The sequence below is a fragment of the Anoplophora glabripennis genome, unplaced genomic scaffold, assembly GCF_000390285.2.
Source record: "Anoplophora glabripennis isolate ALB-LARVAE unplaced genomic scaffold, Agla_2.0 scaffold362, whole genome shotgun sequence".
Taxonomy (NCBI): Eukaryota; Metazoa; Arthropoda; class Insecta; order Coleoptera; family Cerambycidae; genus Anoplophora; species Anoplophora glabripennis.
Window position 1 is genome coordinate 6989 of NW_019416455.1, and position 22790 is coordinate 29778.

Consider the following 22790-nt stretch of genomic DNA (forward strand, 5'->3'; position numbering starts at 1 on the left):
TTGTGGTTATTCGCCTTGTTTTGTTTGAAAAATAAATTCCAATTATAACTTCTAAATCGTTACCATGACAACAATGAAATTTGGGCTATTAAAGTAAATCATGGTAATGTTCATCTTTGACAGTCTTGCCAAATTTTACATTTTTCTTTCATAGTTCAAACTTCTTTCTTTGAAGGCGAATAACTCCACAACGAAGCCCAATAGGACTACACTACAACTATTTTGAGCTCCCCTGTGTACCCCTTCATTTTTGACATGACCATTCCTGACATCCTTTATATATTTTTTGAAGAAGAAAAAGCAAATATAATTTATTTTTCTACGTAGTGTAAAAATATATTTTTCCCAGCGAGAAGAATCGCAGCACCGTAGAATGAAGCTGGTCATCTTCAAATCGTTGCCCTCCTAGAGCTTCTGTAAGTGGCCTAAATAAATGAATATCGCAAGGCGATAGGTATATAGGGAGGATGATATGAGGGGCTTGGCGTTGTCGTGGAGGACGATGGCCCCTTGAATCGATTGATCTCGTCTTTTGTGGCGATATGCAGCCCTCATCTCGTTCAACGTCTCGTAGTAGTAAGCAGCAATGATTGTTGCGTCGCTCGTGCAAAAAAAAACAATAAGAAAAGTGCCTCGCTGGTCGAAAAAAAGTCTTAGCTTTCACTGGCTCTTTCCTCCACCACTACATACTGGATTGTTTCGACTCAAAAATGCATCATCCTATTTCGCAAACTTTGCTATAAACCTTTGACAGACCTCCAAACGTCTCCACTTCAGATTTGTAGTCAAACGGCGAGGGACCCATCTGGCACACACTTTACGGAATCGTCTATGATGATCGCTTGACAGTTCCCACAACTTATTCGGACCTGTTCCACAATTTTGGATACCGAGGACGGTTATAGTGTTTCTGATTTTACACTCATTCTTGACCTTCCTTGAACTCTTTATGCCAGCAAACACACGAGTCCTTGACAATGTTTGGTCCCCGAATTGTGCAGTCAATCTCCGTCGCTTGAATTCCTTCACGGGCAAAAAATATTATAATTTTGAGTTGCTCAGTGGATGCACCTATTGCTCCGACATCGTGAGTATTATAGACGAATTGGTTGGGAGTGTGGAATGGCCAGCTCTCCGCACTCCTAATGACCCCACATTTTATTTTGATATAAACAAATGTCTTTTCACATAACCAAATTAAATGAAAAACATATTTATTGTATCACATTTTATTTACTTTTTCAACTTTCTTATTTATAGTTTAAACTTACTAGAGGTAGGTATGCTTTGCCCAATCACTTATTTTTTAATTATAACCCCTGCAAAATTTTCATTTTGATGCCAATAAAACACACTCTTAGTCAAAGTTTGTATCCTAATATTTAGGGTAGGCCATTTTAAGTAATAGAATATCAGGCACACAAAAAAGTTCAAACCCAAACATCTGATATACCGTAGTCAGAATGTATGCACAACCGGCCAGCATCTTGTAAATTCCATATTTAGGGTGAAAACGTACCCAAAAATCGCTCAATTTGACCAAGTGAGAAGTCTTTGCTATACTCAGCCTAACGAGATTATGGTTAATCATTGTTTCTAAAGTAGGTATCTTACTCTTTTGTTTTCAAATGATGTGTGAAGAGGATGTCTTTCGTTTTTTCGTCTTTAGTTTCCGGTATATCCCGTTTCAGATTCCAACAATAGTCAGTCACGCGGTATTAACAGTACCTGAATTTAATGTGGTTTACATAGATCCTAAACCATGAACGGATAGGGACAATTTAAAGAGAGGCAGACCTAATTTATTACTACAGTCTCGCTTGATAAATGAAGTTTNTTTTACATTAATATTGGTAAAAGGGTAGTTTATAAGAGTTGAAAATGGCAAAAGTAAAATATTCTTTCATAAACAATATAAGGGAATCTTTATTTTAAATTATTGCACAATTATAGCATTTCAAGATTTAAAACGTAATTTTTTATCATTTTTTTAGCACAGGGGTGATTTATAAGTGTTATGAGATCCAAAATCCTTTCATAAGCAGTGAGGGAATTTTTATTTTAAATAATTGCACCATTAAAGCATTCCAAGCTTTTAAAAAGTAATTTTTTATCATTTTTGTCAATACAGGGGTGGTTTTTAGGGGTTGAAAGGGAAACATTTTTTTATTAGCTACAAGGTAACTTTTATTTAAAATAATTGCACGATTTAATCATTCCAAATCTTTAAAAAGTATTTTTTTATCATTATTTTTTGCATAGGGGTAGTTTCTAAGGGTTAAATAACGGGTCGAAAAGATCAAATATATCATAAAACATGTTCGAGAACATGGAACATTATTTAATCTTTGTGCTTGAACAAGATTTTTATCAATAAAATGCTTAAAACTTAACTTTTTCAATTTTTTTCACTTAGGGGTAGTTTTTACCCCTAAAAACAAAAAGCGTCAATCGAGCTTATGTCACTTTTGAACTTGAGCCTAAGATGAGCCTTATTCTAAATTTTCATGCAAATCCATGCAGTTTCAAAGAATTCGGAGGTTACAGCTGATTTTCAGCTTCATTGACTGTACTAACGTGACTTTTTTCAACTATGTACTTGTTGAACAATTTTTAAAAATTTTGCGTTGGTTTAGTACCCGTTGGATTAGATAAATATATGTATATAATGCTATGTGGGAAGACAAATTAAATGACCCTCTCACAAATTTCGACATTTGATGGCACTTATCAGCGCCGTGTCCTCATTAGTAGCGATAAAAGTTCTATTTTGTAGAATTTGACCTCGCAAAGATAAATTCTATTACAGAAGTCTTCGATTAGAATTGTTAAATTTTAGATATTAAAAAATTCGGAACAATTACGTTTTATGGATATTTAAATGTATTGTGTAACTAGTTTTCAACCGAACCCTTTGCACTGACTAAAAACACTCGAGTTCGATTGTATACCTACGCCGATGTAAGCTTTAGAAGCTGTTAATGAATAGGCCCATTCAGTGATATTTAATTTTAAACTTTTTCTTTCATTTTCTGATAGTATTTAACCACCTAAATATATCTTAAAAAAATTAGGTCAATAGGATTAATAAGTGATATATTTAATTCTGAATTTGTAAGACCTTTAAAAAGGTCAACACTGCGAGAGAACAGGTAATGACGTCACGATACCGGCCACTCGCCAGCAGTCGGAGAGATAAATCTCATTTTATACGGCTTCTAAGAAAGAGACGACAGTCTGTTTTCGGCTGCCTCGTCTAAACTGATGTGTAGATATTTGCTATACTTTTACCTATATTATATATCTATATTTTTAAGTGTATAAATAGAAAGTGTATAAGAGATATACATCAAGTCTTGTTGAAATGCATTTTTCACACAACATATTTATTATAAACATAGAATGTCTTGGAATATCTAAATACATTTTCGGATTTTTCTCAATGACGTAATTTTGCCTTCCATTTTGTGTACAAATGTACCCAACGTACTAGACTCGGTACTTGTGGATGTATGCGACGACGTGTATGTGCGAGCAACTCAGAACCACCCTCGTTTTTCTTTGATTGCCCGTCTATATTATTATTTAAATAAATTACTTATAGGTGCCTCTCGCAACGTATTTCGAAATTTTTGTGGACGGGAACGTTTAGATGGGGTAGAATTTATTTTTTCGACATAAATTTGAAAATTCTGCTCTAAATGTTTAAATAATAATATTTATAACCTCTTAGACGGGCAACCAAAGAAAAACGAGGGTGGTTCTGAGTTGCTTATAGGTCCCTCTCGCCGACGTATTTCGAAATTTTTGTGAACGGGTACGTTTAGATGGGGCAGAAATTTTTTCCAGCATAAATTTTATAATTCTGCTCTAAATGTTCAAATAATAATATTTAAAACCCTCTAGATGGAAAACCAAAGAAAAACTAGAGTGGTTCTTAACTGCTTATAGGTCCCTGTCGCCGTCGTATTTCGAATTTTTTGTGAACACGAACATTTAGATGGGGCAGAATTTATTTCCGGCATAAAGTTGAGAATTGTGCTCTAAATGTTCAAATAATAATATTTTACAACCCCCTAGACGTGCATCCAAAGAAAAACGAAGGTGGTTTTGAGTTGCATACCGTGGCTGGGGAAACCGTGGATAACATCACACAAACTTTTCATTTTTCGGTAATGAAATAAATATTTTATTCGGAGTCGATCCTGAGGTACTTTTGCAGCCTGGAACTATACAATATTTGTACAATCCTCGGTTTCGACCCATTTAGACATAAAAACAATAATTAACGAAACTGCGAATCGATCCACATATCGTATGTATTAACACAGAATGGGAAGAGAGCGAGCGTGAGCGGAGTGCTCTATTATGACGTCAGGCAATGGTTGCTCAACGTTTTTCCGCGCTCTGTTTTCATTAATTTATTTCACACATTTCTCGTTGAAACAAAAAATTGATTTTTGGCATACTAACTAATTAAAGGGTAAACTTTTGGAATATGCAAAAAAAATTCTACTGAATGGGCCTACAGCAGCCTGAAAGCTGTGTGTGAGCGTTGCTCTCGGTTTGGTAATTTTTATGAGGTTTAAAAATCCATGATTGTTGATTTCATAAAACGCGATGGTTGTAATACAATAGGAATCCTTGAGATTCCGTCGAGTACACACTTTGGCCAGGAATACATGCTCTGGTTATGTTGGATTGCGCTAATGAGTTGTAAACATTTAGGTCGTGCTGCATGCATGCGCTGGCCAGGCACCCGTACTCTGGTTAATAATCAGCGTTTTACCACACCCCTCTTTATATCAATATGATTATTTGAGTTAAAATTTTAGTGGGTTATTTTTCTATAAACACTTTCTCAATAGTTGCCATTCTTTTTCTCTCTATTTCCAAAGTAAATTTCTTTGTGGTTCCTTGCTATTAATATTATCGAAATATATATTTAACTCCTCAAAATGCCAATTTGCAAAAATATCGTCTACACATCTCCACCAAACAGAGGACTCTTTATTTATGTTGTTAAAATAGTTCTCTTCAAAGAGATCTCTACAAGTATAACTTAAAATTGGTGATTTTCATGAAATTCATTATTTAAATGAAAATATGTACATTTTATACCTAAACCTAATAATTACATAATAATAATAATTCCACTATTTTTGATAATCAATATTTTATCTACTGGAACTTTAGCAAATAGACTAACTACATCAAAACTCACCATTAAATTACCAGTATTAAAATTATTTATAGAAAGTTTTTCCAAAAGATGTAGGTACATACCATATTTAATGTATGAAACATACTATTTAAATAAACGAAGGTTTATGAATATAATACATTCTACCTACCGTTAAAAAATCCACCCCATGTTAGTAAACACCCTGTATTTGCTTAAAATAAGTTAAACGGAATTCAGTACTAACAAATAGACGAATTAAACATTGAATATGACATTAATGAGTTGTATCTTTGCAGAAATGTACGGGATGTCAGAACGCCTACAAGTGCAACTGTACAGGCATCAAGGGGAGGCAAGGGGAAGAGGGTATCCGAGGTATGGCTGCTCCTCCAGGTGAACCCGGAGATATTGGTTACCCAGGACCTCCAGGACCAAAAGGAGAGAAAGGAGCAGACGGAGAGTACGGAATTATTGGAGATAGAGGATTTAGGGTACTATAGAAGATACCTATATCTTTTTCGTTTTTTGCTCATTGAAACCTCTGTTTTAGGGCGAGACAGGGTATCAGGGCATGACGGGACTTGCTGGAAGATCTGTAAGTATTCCGCATAATATTTAACATCATTGTCAACTTTTTTCCTGCCATGTGTTTTATTTCTTTTTACTCATTAGCGCACGATAAACACTTCCGACAGACGCTTTTGTTAAAGAATTGTACATTGCTTATCTGATCAGTTAAATTAAGTATTTTAGGATCACCTTAATGATCAGATTGGCTACTAACACCCATATGATTACTTTTTGGAATAACAAATATGTGAAAATTAATGTCTCTCCCACTTGTACTCTTATGACAAACACACTGTCAAGACTCAGCTGTCAACTACGACAGAGTTTCAAGAACTCGAATCATGCAGTCGTCGTAAAAAGTAGTAAAAACTATGGATTAATTTATGTATGACCCTATTGCCGACTATTTTGGCTTTGGGGTATATACGTAACCTCAATAATTATTTCATTAGGGTATCCCAGGAGAATCTGGGTATCGAGGACCTCCAGGTCTAGACGGCTGTAATGGAACTGATGGTGCGCATGGAGTTCAAGGTATACCAGGACGACCAGGAATCAGGGGTTTACCTGGTTCAGAAGGATCTCAGGGACCCCAAGGAGAACCAGGTGATGGTGGTGGGAACTCTCCTGGAACTAAAGGTGACATAGGTGTTGGTGGATATGATGGTCAACCTGGTATATCGGGGCTTCAAGGACCCAGAGGCCCTCCAGGATATAGAGGACCTCCAGGAATCCCCGTAAGATTTTCCTTTTCAATGCACAATTGACTCTATAATTTCCTCGATGATGTAGGGTATAGGTGGTGAAGCGGGACCTCGTGGCCCTCCAGGTTCTCCTGGAGAACCTCGCTATGGACCGCCAGGAGAATCAGGTGACCAAGGAGAGCAGGGACCAAAAGGATTACCGGGACCAAGTGTTCCACCACCACATGAAGGTCCGCCTGATGATTTTGCAGAACAAGGACCTCCTGGGGAGAAAGGAATGAGAGGAGAACAAGGACAAAAAGGATGGAAAGGTTACGTAGGAGATAGAGGCACTCCGGTATGTATAAAAAATTACAGAAGTGTTGATTCTAGAGTAAACATGTCTTCAACAGGGCCTACCAGGGAACAAAGGGCAACAAGGTTTTAAAGGAGAAGAAGGAGAAGATGGACAATACGGAAAGCAAGGTCGTCCCGGACCTTCTGGGCCTAGCGGCGAGAAGGGCGATAAAGGAGCGCCTGGCTATGAAGGACGGGCAGGACTTGACGGAGAAAAAGGATACCCTGGTGAACATGGGTCAGCGGGAACCCCGGGAACTCAAGGAAAGGAAGGCCCACCTGGCGTTTATGATCCCACATACGATGAAGCCGGAAAAGAAGGAAATGTAGGAAGGCAAGGTCCTGATGGTCCCCTAGGTGAAAGAGGGATAGCAGGAACTCCTGGCCGACCCGGCCAACCTGGGCCAATAGGGCCTCCGGGTATTCCCGGCCCACCTGGTCGAAATGGTTTGCCAGGTTTGAAAGGAACGTCTGTAAAAGGAGAACGCGGAAGCGATGGTTTGCCAGGCCGACAGGGAAAAACGGGTCCACCCGGACTTCCTGGAGCATCTGGTCTCATTGGAGAAAAAGGACTTAATGGTGAAACCGTAATCGGTCCACCTGGTTCAGCGGGTATTCCTGGACTGCCAGGATACAATGGGCCGCCAGGTGAACGCGGGGATACCGGCGATTATGGTCCCAAAGGATTTGCAGGCATCGGAAAACCTGTAAGGGGACCACCTGGAGATGCCGGTCCTCAAGGTCGTCCAGGACTTCCCGGAGAGCCTGGCCAGCCAGGATATGATGGCTTTCCAGGATTAAAAGGAAGACGAGGAGACGATTGTGGCGTTTGTCGACCAGGTGCGTACCTATTTCTTAAAATTTAAGATACTGAGCCATCATTTCGCATGTCACAGACACGATCCGTTATTACCTGATAATACAATGCCATCATAAATGCCTTTGGCAATGATTAACACAAAATTCCCTAAAGACAGTGAAGTACAAATTACTTTTCTCTACAAATACTGAATTTTAATCTGTAAAATGTTTCTTTTTTAATAATTTTTTACATTTTTACTGAAATAGTATATTACGTAATAAGTGTTGTAAAAAGCATTTTATGCACGAATGGAAAAGTTACGCACGATGCCGCGTAGCGGCGAGTGCGTAATTCCATTACACTACATATTACGTACTATACTTTACCTACGACCTACTTATTCACACAAAATTATTTAGTTTTAGTTCTCCATCTGAACTGGTAACAATATCAATAATTTAATAATTTAATAACTTGATAACATCAACATCAAATTACTATGAAATTGACCAAAGTGGGATCAATTCAAGAGCGATTTTCTCAGAAACCGTTAAAGATAACGATTTAAAACAAGAGTACCTTTTTAACGTAAAACAGTTCGGGAAAACGGAATTTGCTGTCCAATTTGTTAAAAAGTCGAAGATGAAAAAGTTACACACGCAAAGTACCAAGGGCCCCCCCGTACCCACCCCAATGGACCTTGTGGAAATAAATGGATTAGTCCATCAAATTGCTCATCAAAATTTAGCTGTGTATACCAAATTTCATTCATTTATCACAACGCGATTGAGAGATATTGCAAAAAAATGATTTCCATTCCTCCCTCTTCAATGGGTCCCTGTGCCCTTAGGAAGCATTTCTGGACCCATGTTCATATGAACTTTTTTACTTAGTTTTGATCATAGAATCGGCCTGTTCAGGGTTGGCAGCTAATTATGAGACATCTTGTATAGTTTAGAAAAAAAGGTAAATTTGGAGCTGTATTTACTGCAGAGCGAAAGTTTGTATATTTTTTAACCTTGAGGTAAAAATATTCTGATACCACCAAAGAACGTTGCCGTACAGTTTTTGAATTGGGAATATTAATAATTAGATTCTTCCCTGTGTCTTGAATAGCTGACGGTTTTAGGTATATTACGTAACTCTTGTTTCCTGCACGCACCGCTTATACCAATTATAAGAGCAACCTAAAAGACGATTTGAAATAAATTTACATATCTAACATTATATTGAGNATTACGTAACTCTTGTTTCCTGCACGCACCGCTTATACCAATTATAAGAGCAACCTAAAAGACGATTTGAAATAAATTTACATATCTAACATTATATTGAGCTCAATATATTGCCTCCATAAACAAATATTTATCATCTGGTGCGTTTTCTAGAAAATCGTTTATATTTTTGCTTGTCAAAATCTTGGATTTTTTGGATTTAAAGCCGTCCGATTTTCGCTTCAGGAGAGTTTTGTAATTTGGAGTAGTTTGCAATATCGACATTGTGATTTATATTAATTGTGTCCTTTAACATTGAGTAAAATAACCAAAGTGAGGAAGGCTTCATAGTTTTTGATAGTTCTTGGAAATATGCCATCATTATACATTCTCGGAAAATGATTTAACGTCGTTTTTAACCTCCATTCCATAAATCTTTGGGAAGTAAATTTGTATCGATATTCAGATTTCGCCGGTAACAAGTTGTTTTTAGCAGCTTCTGCAATTTCACTAATATTGAGTAGAGTTCAGTTTTTGAATAAGTTTGTTTGTATTGACCGTTGCTAGACGGTTGCTAGGAAAACTGCACGATTATTTTACCAAGCTGAGCGATTTTTTTACCGTACGTAATAGGAATCTTACATTGATCGCAGACGGTGTGTTTTAACTATTTTCTGATTGAAGAAGGTTGTCCCTTAAGAAATGTAGGTTCTTTTGTAATTCACTTTCATTCAGAGATAATGAAAATAGTGTTAATAAAAAACGAAAAAATTTAGTGCTTTATTAATTTTTTCTTCAATATTTAAAATTTAAATATAGGTAAATTAATTTACCTTACAATGCTTACATCAACACAACGTTTTTACTCAACTAACAAAAACTTGTTACATTCATAATAGATGTTCAAAATGACCATCTTCGTTTTCCAAACATAAATAACTGCGTTTCATGCGCTAAAAACCTGTTGGTTTATTTGGTGGTTTATTTCACGTTGAACTGTTGCTTCTAGGTCTTCAAGTGTGTGTGTTTAAATATATATTTTTATATATGGCTAAACAGATAAAATTTTAAGGTGTGAAATCAGGGCTTCCAGCAGGCCACAAACTCTTAGTAATCAATCTTTTTGTTTATCCGCAGGTTTACCTGGACAAAAGGGAGAAATGGGTGACGCGGGAAGAAACGGTCGCCCGGGACCAATTGGATATGAAGGATTGCCCGGACCTCGAGGTCCAACTGGCCCAGACGGCAAACCTGGGCCTATGGGCAAACCTGGATTGGACGGTACTCCAGGCACTGATGGCATGCAAGGCTTACCTGGACAAGATGGCCCGCCAGGACAAGTAGTTGGATTGTCATTAGTCAATCTTACTGAAAATGGAGACAAGGGCCAGAGGGGTTTTCCTGGCCCAATGGGATTTGATGGCCTACCCGGCCCTCGAGGTCCTATAGGGGATTATGGGTTACTTGGACCTAAAGGTATCATTGGAGATTTTGGTGAACCCGGTTTGAATGGGAGGGATGGAGTACCGGGTGTTCCGGGATATCCAGGAGAGAAAGGAGAACCAACTATGATACCCAAAGAATTTGTTCGAGGAGATGGAGGACCTAAAGGATTCAGGTGAGTATTTTATCATTTCTAATGCGTTATAGTAAAATTTGGTCTGTTTCAGAGGAAACAAAGGTGAACCAGGAAGACCAGGAGCACCAGGACTACCTGGAATAAGCATTGGAATTGAAGAACACATTATTGGCGACAAAGGAGACAATGGCGAACCAGGTTCATCAGGTATGAATAGTGCAAAAAAATATTACCCAAAACCTTACCATCATGATTTTTCCTTCAGGCAATAAAGGTCAAAGAGGTCCTAAAGGGCCCAAAGGTGCTGTGGGATACCCAGGTCTACAAGGTTTGCCTGGTGCACAAGGAACAAGCCTACAGGGCCCCGGAGGCGTAAAGGGATACCCCGGAATACCAGGAGATCAAGGTCCTAGAGGACCTTTTGGCACACCAGGTATACCTGGTATTGACGGAATTCCTGGAAGTATAGGAATTAAAGGAGAACGAGGAGACCATGGACTTAATATACTAAATGGTGTAATTGGTCTACATGGTTCAGCGGGCCCTAAAGGCGAACCCGGTAACTTTGGCCCTGATGGATATCCGGGATTATCTGGTCGTCCGGGAATTAAAGGGATAAAAGGAGGCAAAGGGGCTCCTGGACACTCTGGTTTGCCGGGATTGCCGGGAGCAAAAGGTCTAAGAGGAATTTCGCTACCAGGACCACCTGGCAGATCAGGTTCTCCTGGTCAACCAGGTTTTTCAGGACAATTCGGAGACATCGGTCTGAAAGGAGAAGACGGAGTACCGGGATATCCCGGATTACAGGGCGCCAAGGGGGAACCAGGATTGGAAGGGTTAAGAGGCCCGCCAGGTAAAATTCATCTTTTAAAATTGTATTGAAGTACATAATGTTCGTATACATTTATTTCCAGGCGATGAAGGTCCTACTGGATTTACCGGATATAAGGGACGATCAGGTTTTCCAGGAGTTCCCGGTCCCATTGGCGAGAGAGGTGACTTAGGTTTCCCAGGAAGACCTGGACCTCCGGGACCAAAAGGTCTCCTCGGACCAATTGGCAGAAAAGGAATAAGAGGAGACGCTGGTTTACGTGGAGCACCTGGATTTGAAGGAGAACCCGGCTTACCTGGTTTTAGAGGCAATCGCGGATTGCCCGGTATAGACGGAGAAAAGGGAGATTCTGCTTTTAGTGGTGAAATGGGCGAACAAGGTGAACCAGGCTTTATCGGACCACCTGGATTTGATGGAAGACCCGGATTGCCGGGCTTACCTGGACTGGTCGGTGATGCAGGAGAGGATATTGTTGGACCTCCTGGCTTTAAAGGAGAGATAGGCGAACCTGGAAGACCTGGCTTCCTTGGATCACTAGGTATAAAAGGAGAAAGAGGGGATACAGGATTCGAGGGCGTTCCCGGTGAACCAGGAGAAAGAGGTGTAAACGGTTATCCTGGCACCGCCGGTGTAAATGGTATACCTGGACCAAAAGGAGAGAGAGGTGACAGTGGAAATCCAGGTTTTGATGGCATCAAAGGAGAACAGGGTATGGAAGGTGAACCTGGGCTTATGGGAAGACCAGGTATGCCAGGAGAAATTGGATACCCAGGCATGATAGGTATTCCCGGCAATAAAGGGCCAAAAGGAAATCAAGGTTTGCCCGGCCATGCACCTTTTGCTGTTACCGCTCCAAAGGGAGACGCTGGAGACTTGGGTATGCACGGTTTATCAGGTAAGAGTACTCATTCCCTATTTTATGATGAATTTAACACATTTAATCATGTTCAGGATTCAAAGGTGAACGTGGGGATGACGGACCTCGAGGCTTACCAGGACCTAAGGGTGAAAGTGGTATATCAGGATTCCCAGGTTTACAAGGAGAACCTGGATATCCAGGATTAAAAGGTATTCACGGAGATAATGGACCACCAGGACCTCGTGGTTTACCCGGTCAAAATCCTGAGCCTGGAGAACCTGGACGGCCTGGATTTGATGAATTACCAGGTCGACCTGGTAGACCTGGACAAAAAGGAGCACCTGGAGAAGTAGGTTTCGATGGGCCACCTGGACGTGCTGGTATCCCCGGAATACAAATGCTTGGAATAAAAGGAGAAAAAGGAAATGATGGATTCCCAGGTTATCCAGGAACACCTGGTCCAGCAGGTAGACCAGGACGAGATGGACGACCGGGGCGACCTGGACGTAAGGGTCTTCAAGGGGACTACGGATATGCTTCCATAAGTTTCAAAGGAGTCAGAGGTGATGTTGGTTTTAGAGGAGAATCAGGCTACAATGGTACAAAAGGCGAACGCGGTGAACCTGGACTAGACGGTTTACCTGGAGAAATCGGACCAACTGGAGAGAAAGGTTTCCCTGGAGATCGAGGCCTATCTGGTATTCCTGGATTTGATGGAATTAAAGGAATTAAAGGAGATATGGGAGACTGGGCTTTAGATGCTTTGCCCGGACCACCTGGAGATGACGGTTTACCAGGATTCAACGGAGTCCCAGGTGCGATAGGTTTACCAGGACTTAAAGGTTTACCCGGCGTTAGTGGACGAAAAGGAGAACGAGGAGATACAGGGGAGCCGGGGCTTCCAGGATTTAACGGACTCAAGGGAATGCAAGGAGATGTCGGTCTTAGAGGACGAATTGGATTGCAAGGTTTAAGAGGGCAAAAGGGATACAAAGGTGAAGATGCACCACAACCTGCAGGTCCCAAGAGTAGAGGTTTCTATTTCACGAGACATTCTCAAGCAGAAATTGTTCCCATTTGTCCTAAAGATACCGTCAAACTATGGGACGGTTACTCTTTATTGCACATTATGGGTAATGAAAAGTCGCATGGACAAGACTTAGGTAAGTTTCGTTATTTCAAGCAGTAAAATGTTTTTTTTTACATTATGAATGTTTAATACAGGTGCTCCAGGCAGTTGCTTGAGAAAATTCAATACGATGCCATTCTTATTCTGTAATCTGAACGACGTCTGCGATTACGCGCAAAGTAACGAATACAGTTATTGGTTATCTACCACCGAACCCATGCCGATGATGATGACCCCCATATACGCCAACGAAGTGCAAAGATATATCTCGAGGTACAATTCGCTATGTTAATAATAAATATGGAAACCTAAAGTTTAATTGTTCTTTCAGATGCTCCGTGTGCGAAGCTCCAACTAGAATCATAGCGATTCACAGCCAGACCACAACAATTCCACAGTGTCCGAATGGATGGGATGAACTGTGGGTCGGTTACAGTTTTCTGATGGTATGTATACAGATGTTTATACTTGCCTTCATAAATGCCTGAGTCCCACGTGACCGCCACTGTTAGATAACCAAACTTACACTGGAGACAGTGATTAATACAAAATTTCCTTAAAGGATGTTTACATATCATTTTTATATTGCCAAACAGATAAAAATCTATCTATATAGTTTCTGCTGCAGTGTGTGCCATAGCTCCATCTTCTTGAAAATATCCATGCTACAGTTCATCATCATGCATTAATTCCAGGGCTTGTAAAATGTTGCAGTCGTTCTCCATTTATTACTTCTCGAAATTGGACCCTATTATCCATCTTCAATTGGGTCCGTTATCCATTTTGAAACTACTACCCAGATACCTATCTTCTGAGGATGTAATGTTTCAATACAATTATGTGAATTTTCTGCAGCTCAAGTTCTATAATGCTGATTATTTACATAACCAGATAAATGTATCCATATCTCATCGGAATAAAATGTCAGCTCTAATAAAATATCGTCCTTTAAATATTCATTAAACCATCGACAATATTACACTCGTTAATTGTGATCAGGAGGACATAACACTTGCATACACAGTTTCTTCTTTAATGCTTTGTGACAATCCTCAACTTAAGGACATCCATATTATCAATATAATATGTACAATTATTTCTTGTAAATATACAAATTAACAGCATAAAGCTGCAAGATATTTCGCATCGTTCGTTGTCGAATATTAATATTTACTGTTAAAATAGTAGGTCTGCCTGTAGACTTGCCCTTGCAATTGCATTGTTTTTCCTCATATCTTTTAAAAAGGATTAATTTGTAATTTTTAAACACATATACAATAGTAGCATCAGGTAAGGTTTCAACAAATTGTTCCATGGAGGATTGTAAAGTGTAAGACCAGCTTCCATTTGCACTGCAAAAATGTGCCATCAAAATATAAATGCGTCTTATTCCGATGTAAACGGCATTTTTACACAAATGTACAAGAAATACGAATGTAACAAATGAAACATAACCTTAAAATATTCGTTTAAATTACGGAAAAACTGATTAGAACTATTTTTTCAACTCAACAAAGGTAATTTTTAGAAAAGCACAGAAATACTGATAAACACTCCTAAATTTTACAAATAATAGACATAAAAACACCAAAAATTACGAACGTCTGGATTGACAATATTGACATTTAATCTAGGGTCCTATAGTCTGTTTAGAAATGAAAGAGAGTAATAAAAACTTATTACGTATGCAAATCGTGAATAAATGTAGTACTGGTGCTTATATTCAATATTTTTATGTTATATCGGTTTGAGGTGTATTTTTAAAAAAACTTTGTGCCATCGGACTGTACTAAATTGTAGCAGGTAGCTAAAATTTAATCCCCGACAATCCGTCTTTGTCTATGCCGCTTCAATTTCTCGGTCTATTTCTCTTATAAGTAAACAATATAAAAACAGCATTTCAAAACATGAGGCTACTTTCAGCATCATAACCGGGTTAAGAGGGTTTTTAGTAATTCAAATAAAATTATTCAATATTATTATCAAAATATTTATTTAAATTAAATGAATAGACTTTTATTCCACACAAAAATATATGTATTTTGAAAATTCAAATTATGGTGAGTAAATGTAGTGTTGTATAAATGTACAATAAAGAAAATAAAAAAGTAGGTATATTAAAATTCATCCTCTGAATATTCTGATGAATTATCTTCGTCTCCTAGATTGATAACGATAGGTTCCACAGTAACGTCAATTAAATTATCGAGTTCCCACATTTTCTTCTCTTCTTTTTGTACATGATGTATACATCTTTTCCAGTTATCTGCAGTTACTCGTTCCAAGGAATTTTTTAACAAAATTTTCACGTCACTTAATTTAAACGTCGTATTATTTCGCGCTACATCTCGTTTTACCTGCGCCCAGACTAATTCGATTGGGTTAAGTTCACAGTGATAAGGTGGTAACCGTAGTACCGTTATTTGGCGATTTGTTGCCATTTCATCGATAACATATTTTTTCTGATCTTTATTAAGATTGACAAGTGTCAAAAGTTCCTTTTTCACCATATTTGTTTCAAAAGAAATGTTTTCTCCGGATAACCATTGAATTATATCGGCTTTCCTCCAAGCAGTCGTAGGCGTCCGCTCGGTCTGCCGTGAATGGTAACTGGCATTATCCATGACAATTACAGACCCCGGAGGAATAAGATCCAACATCTGTGTAAAATACTCTTCGAAAACATCTGCGTTCATGTCTTCGTGATAGTCACCTGTATTTTTAGATTCAAATAAAAGTAAACCGCCATCTACAAAACCACTGGCACTACCTATATGTGTCACTATTAATCTTCGCCCTTTACCTGAAGGTGCCTTGAACCCTGTTGAAAGTCCATCCAAAAATGCTTGTCGAAAACTTTTTACATTTTTATCTTGACATACTTTTGTTACAGTATATCCCTCGTTGACCCAAGTTTCGTCTAGATAATAAATATTCCTCCCTTCGTCACGGAATTTTCTAATTGATCTTAAGTAGGATCTTCGCCAACAAATAATTTCATCTTTATCGATAAGAACTGACATCCTGTTCTGCTTTTCCCAGCAAAAATTCAACTCTCGTAAGACGGCCCATAATTTGCTTCTACTGATTTTTGGCAAATCAGTAGAAGCACCTGAAACGAAATATTAGCACGCCCATGGCCGGTTCTTATCTCGGGGTTTTATTACTCTCTTTCATTTCCAAACAGACTATAGTGATTTTTTTCTTGGTAATTTCTGAAACATTAACATAAGAAAATCAAATTTACTGAGCGCCAAAACAAATCTGATCACGTGGGACTTTGGTATTTATGAAGGCATCTTGGCCTTATAACTATTGTACCTATATTTTAGATGAGATTAATTTCATTTTCAGCATACCGACGCCGGTGCAGACGGATCGGGGCAATCGCTGGTTTCCCCAGGATCATGCCTGGAAGAATTTCGACCGAAACCGTTTATAGAATGCCATGGACATGGAAGGTGCAACTACTTCACAACTTCAGTTTCATACTGGTTGGCCACGATTGAAGACTACGCTATGTTCAGGAAGCCGAGACCAGAGACACTGAAGGCGGGATATTTAACCTCAAAAATAAGCCGATGCTCTGTGTGCATAAGGAAAAGGTACATTGCACCAGCACCAGTACCAGAAACTGTGACTCCGCCTCCGCAATTCAGGCAGCCGCCATCCATAAACGAGAATTTTAGATCTGGTTATCGGTCAAGGTACAATTATCCACCTACTGGTGTGCAGAATCCTGACCCCAACCTGCAGTATAGAACCTTCTCGAAGAACACAGATGATCGCAGAAGACAAAGACTACGGCAGTATCGGAGAAGAAGGCCCCCGACCAACGTTAGTTGGACACCGAGTTATTAAGTAATACATGATTGTAATTATTTGTGTATAGTTTAATTTGTATGATACATAAGTGTATGTTTTCAAATTTGCTGAAATGACGAACTCTTGAAAGAACCAAGCGTGGCATTATCATCACTTAAATCTTTATGTAGGTAACTAGTTCAGTCGCGCGACATCATCAAATAGACTTTTAATTTTGTTGATAAATTTTCAAATTTAAACTCGTTAGAAAAATTATGTGTTAATATGTTCTCCTACACGTTTGATGGTGTCGGAAGATTAGGTTTTAAAATAATTGGTAACCCTAACCTTATCGATGTACTTTATTGTGTTCAAAGGTTCTTAGCATGTCTTCTTATAATATAAAAGAGAAGAGCCTTCATCTAGGAACTCTATAAGCTTTCTTTTTACTGTAAAAAGTCTATTATATTTTTATACGAAATGGTGCTAATTTCTTATAAGTTTTAGATTTACATTTAGCTTTACTCTTAATGTAATAATTTATGTGATCCGATTGGTGCCTTTTTTAAATTATAATCACTGCCAGATAAACGATTCTATACTGTAAACATTTGCGATAAATAAATAACTACTAAGTACAGTCATTTTTCAATGAAACTATAAGCGTTTTTTTTTATGAATCAAAAGTATTATTTACAAAAAATGTAAAAAGCGGGTAATTCGGTAGGTATTTACAATAAAGTAACGTTCCCAAATCGTCACAAAAATTTTCCTACCTCCCCTATTTTCGAGTGCTAAACACAAATCTGCAGTTATTTTTGTGCGGTCGAACCAAGTTTTCGAGAAAAAATTTAACTAACCTGGACATTTTGGACCATTTAGGACATCCTACTTCAGAGATAAGATGTCACTGAGGTGTACAGAATATATACGTCTATATAGATAGTGATTCATACATAATATAGAAACACTATTACCGTAAAGTGTATAAAACTTAAAATGATTTTTATAGCGGTTCAATATTATTTGCTTATGTTAAATGATGTGCCGCTCTCTTTGCACATCGATAGGATCTATAAGTCATAGACTGAGTTACACTGAACGCGATTTATTTCCTATCTCTGTCTATCGCACTTATTACAGATAGGGAAATGCTCTTTTTAGTGGGTGTAAACGGACGTACGTAGAATTCGAGTTAGCCGTAGTTAGAAACGTCAAACTATAAGCGCGCGCGAGGGTTTGCATATTCCGTGACTATAGTAAATTTATAAATTAAAAAAATACAATCGGGACGTTTTAAAACGTAGGAATAATAATTAAAATGGATCAAAGTGCCGGTTGTAGCAAACGGTCTGTTGCTCATAAACGCCCTAACCTATGCGATGCGGAATTAATAATGGTAAAAAACGTGTATAAAGGAATTCGGTCGCGAAATTCTAATACAAGTGTAAGTGAAGCTGTTGATATGTGTAGTTCGTTGACAAAAGTATCCGTTGCTACTGTTTATCGTGCCATAAAAAATAGTGTAGAAGTGAATCCAAAGAAGAAAAAAGTGGAAACACGAGGGAGGAAGAAAATAGAAGTCGACGTTGACGTGAAATACTCCATACGTAGGAAAATTCATGGATTTTTCTTTAGAAATGAAATACCAACGATAAAGAAAATTCAAGCTGCAATAGCTGAAGATAAGGATATTCCTAATTTCTCTGATAAGGTTCTTAGAAGAATAATGCGTGACAAGAATTTTCAATATTTGAAACGGAATCGGAATAGTATGCTCGTTGAAAAAGACGAAATTGTGGTATGGCGTCTATGGCGAAGAGAATACTTAGAAAAAATAAGAAAACTTCGTGCATCTGGTAAGAAGATATATTACATGGATGAAACATGGGTAAACGAATGTCATACTGTATCAAAAGTTTGGCAGGATGGTAATGTTAAGAGTAAGAGACAAGCATTTTTAGATGAATTTTCTACTGGATTAAAGGCACCTTCTGGAAAAGGACGAAGATTGTAACACATATTGGGAGCGATACGGGATTTTTAGAAAATGGTTTGCATGTATTTGAGTCACGAAGCCCAAGAGGGCATCGTTTTATAGAAAACACTTAAAATTTAAAAACAAAATGTTACTAAAATATTTTTGAAGTTTTCTCGAAACCCTCTAAAACCTCTAAAAATAATAAGTGTTATGTATTATTATATTTTTTCCATATTTTCTACATCTTGTTGCCTTTTGGCTTTTACGTATACACGCCTATGGATTTTCGATCCCCGCACGCTTCATCCTCCTTACTAGTCCAAAAGCTAGCGATGAATCACTATCTATAATTTCGGCCGTCGAGTATAGATAATAAAATGGAATATAAGTACCTACCACAAAACATAATATAACAAACGTACAGTGGACAGTGGACGTCCATTTATGAATATTATGATCACTTGATTACAGTAATAGGTAGGTAGGTAGACCACTAGGGACAGCTGAGTTTTCGCGTCAAGCTAGTTTCAGAATTCAATTAATTTATTTATATTAATAAACTCAATTCATTCATATTACATTTACTATCCGTGGTATTTTTACCTCGGGGTCTTCAGTTCTGTGTGGTTCTGTAATTAGCTTAGGAAACTAGTAGCAAATGATTGATTGCTCCGCCTATGGTGTCTACTCTCCCTGGCTCCGCCGAAAGTTCGAAATTTAACTAACCTTACTTATACACCGCACATCAACAGCTGATGCAAAATGTTCGTGTACTGTACTGTACCGAGTACCGACTGTACCCCAGAATAGAATTACTCTGTGATTTCTGTGACTGTACATTTTTCACTAGGTAAGTTTGTTCACTGATTCCCCTAGCAGGTTGCCAACTCATCTGAACAAAAATATTTAGTGTGTTTTACTGAAATATACTGAAGCTAATTACGAAACGCATCCTAAGCCAAGGCATACCGACCGACATTACTGATAAATCAGACAAATTGTCAGTGACAATAGAGTTGGGCAACTATAGACTTTTTTCTTTTTCAGATCATTAATTTGATCTTAGTTACCAAATAGTTTAAATTTCTTCACTCACTCATACTACATTCAACATCACTCGCGAAAGAAAACCTTATTTCGAACTCTTCTAGGACGACATGACAAAACCAAAACAAGCCTATTTATCAGTAATTCTTTACTGTTCTGTAAGCCTATGAATATGGCGGGATCTTTAAATTTCTTAGTGAAATTGTATTTTAGTACACGCAAAATAGACTACTGATGTGGATAATATGATACTAATTATATATAATATTTTTATAACAATTTCATTTTCAGAACACAATTATACAGATATAGCATCTTGTTCTGAACAAATAGCTTTGATGTTAGCGTTAGCAAAAAAATTTTTATCGGTAACCACCGTTCCTGTAGCTCAGGTCTTCCTTGCATTGATTTAAAACTTATTATTTTTTTTTTAAATATACTGCTCGTTTTAATAAGAAATCACTTTAATCGACTTTACAGAAGTAAATACTTATTTATTTATTATCACAAAAACTTGACAAAACGCTAACAGCTAAAATATTTATATTAGGAAAAATATATTATATAAGAAGTATGTCTACCAGTAACAAATAACGCTAATATATACATTTTCCTATTAAATTATTATTTTTATCGATGGAGTCTCCCAAATCACACACATTTTCAAATTGTTAATTGAGTGAAAACCTATCAAAATGCAGTCTGAAAAAATTAAATGGAACCCTGGGAGACAAAACGTTTTGAAATATTTTTTTTAAATTAATCTGGTATAATTTAAATGCTACATATAAGAGTATATAATTTGGTGGAAATATATTTTTGTAAAAAGTATACAATACTTATCAATATTTACATTTAGAAATACGTTGTTAAATAAATCCATGTGATAACTAACATCTATTTGTTTTAATTTAAGGAAAGAATTTATTTTTTAAATGAAATAATATCTCCAGATATACAACAAAATTTCGCATTTTATGACAGCATTTTGATTGGAATAAGTCCAAAGAAATTGAAACCTTTAATAAAAAATATAAATGTAAGCCCTTACAGAGTACACCTCCAATAATTCAGTCCCATACTTAATTTAATGTTTATTATTATTTAGCAAATCCATTCAGTTCAATGGTGCTGTCGGTGAATTGCATGTGACTGTCAATAATTTGGAATAACTCGGCCGGTTGTGGGATTCGACCCGTTTCAAGTTTAGACCACACGGGAACATCGTTAAGAGAAATTTCAAAGGCCCCAGACTGAATTAGTTGTCCTTCAACGAGGTTACCCAGGAAAAACAACATCATGCAAGCATAAAGCTTGTTTTCAACACACCAATTCCACCAAGAAGGAACCGGCTGATTTATATATTGGAATATATTTACTCCTCCCAGTATGCAGAATATTACAACCATTTTCAGAGCACCCTGTAAAAAAAAAGTAATGATACATTGGCCTCGACTAATCTTATGATCTAACGAATGATTAGAATAAAAATATTTTCTGGACTTACTATTGCCCTCGCTATAAACATATTAAGCCCAGGCGGATCATAGTTAGCCCCATCCACTAAAATATGTGGATATTTTTGATTAATTATTGTTGTATATTGATCAAACATTTTCCGATATCCACACGAGTAACTATAAACGATTTTATTAAGAACTTAATTAAATTAACCATTCATGATCTTACCAATATAAAAATTTTAAGGTAGGTGCCCCAATATTTTGACTAAGTTTAGATAATGGCACATCTTCAGCAGTCGGATTATTAATAAAAGCTAACAACCCAAAACCTCCAATAATTAATAAACAAGACAAACAGTGTACTTTACTTGGCCTGACCATTTTTAAGCGTGTTTTTCACTTTTGCCGTTTTTGCTTGTCAGCTGATAGTACAAATCATGCACACCACAAATCAGGGAGACTAGACAGCAGTGAAGTGACAGCACAAATTATCAATGCATTGCAATGTTATCCCAAAAACATTTTGTTCCTTCACGTTGTCTATTCTGAAACGCAAGTCCATAATCGCTAACCGTTTTCGAATAGCTGCTTTGTGCTTTGTCTGTATCAGTTGTCACCTTCGAGCATATAAAAGTGTGGCTGCGTGTGCGAGATCTTTATACATTTCACTCTAGCACGCACGCGATTGGTCGGAAATGAATGCTCCAACCAATTGCGACTCGCACACTCAGCCACACTTTTTGTAATGGCATGCTACGTCCAGTAGTATATGCTCGAAGGTTGTCTCCAAAATTAAGTTTAATGTTTTACAAAAAGAAAACGAGTTGTTAGTGTAACAATACCCCCCTGCCCGCTACCTTTTTCTGTTTCAGAGACAGCTAGGATCAAGAAACGAAGACAACGACACACACACTAACACACCCCCCATACCCTCCTTAACCCTCCCCTCCCGCGCTAGCCTAAGGGCCACCTTAGCAAAGCGCATCCCAGGCTGCATAGCCGCACTACCCTACCCAACCATACCACACATAAACATGACACTACCCCCGGGGTTTACACAGACGAGCCGGCGAAGCAAGAAGAGCGCCAGAAGAAAGGGCCCTAGCCGGCGGGGCCCAGCCAGGACAAAAGGAGGTCCCACAAAGCGCCTACACCGGCCGCATTTGCGGTCGGGGTAGACGACGGATGGGGCCCACCTACGAAGGCTGTCCAGGCCTACACGAGATGAGGCAGGATAAAGAGGGATAATCCCCCTCGATCCCAAATCATTGAGGCCAATTTCTAG

The 22790-nt window shown here is 37.9% G+C and overlaps 2 protein-coding genes across 2 annotated transcripts; one reads left to right on the plus strand and one right to left on the minus strand.

Moving 5' to 3' along the window:
- Positions 1-5481: 5481 nt before the first annotated feature.
- Positions 5482-17671, plus strand: LOC108909114 (collagen alpha-1(IV) chain; the record flags this gene model as incomplete). The annotated part of the gene is made up of 13 exons (XM_018713348.2): positions 5482-5676; positions 5736-5780; positions 6208-6492; positions 6548-6796; positions 6852-7635; positions 9949-10429; positions 10482-10597; positions 10656-11243; positions 11305-12117; positions 12174-13244; positions 13306-13483; positions 13542-13656; positions 16565-17671. Coding segments are annotated over 13 exons (5427 nt in total), but the record flags the coding sequence as incomplete, so codon positions are not given.
- Positions 17672-20568: 2897 nt separating this feature from the next.
- Positions 20569-21989, minus strand: LOC108909112 (thioredoxin reductase-like selenoprotein T homolog CG3887). Its single transcript, XM_018713346.1, has 3 exons — positions 21732-21989; positions 21550-21679; positions 20569-21463 (listed from the first exon to the last, which is right to left on the minus strand). The coding sequence occupies exons 1-3, from the start codon at positions 21884-21886 to the stop codon at positions 21143-21145; spliced, it is 606 nt and encodes a 201-aa protein (XP_018568862.1). The 5' UTR covers positions 21887-21989; the 3' UTR covers positions 20569-21142.
- Between the last annotated feature and the right edge of the window lie 801 nt (positions 21990-22790).

Bases quoted from the DNA above. Each gene is read 5' to 3' on its own strand.
- LOC108909112 (XM_018713346.1), bottom strand. From the start codon at position 21,886: ATGGTCAGGCCAAGTAAAGTACACTGTTTGTCTTGTTTATTAATTATT. The intron at 21,680-21,731 runs GTAAGATCATGA...AATCGTTTATAG, and splicing joins ACCTTAAAATTTTTATATTG to TTACTCGTGTGGATATCGGA. The intron at 21,464-21,549 runs GTAAGTCCAGAA...TTTTTTTTACAG, and splicing joins TGTTTATAGCGAGGGCAATA to GGTGCTCTGAAAATGGTTGT.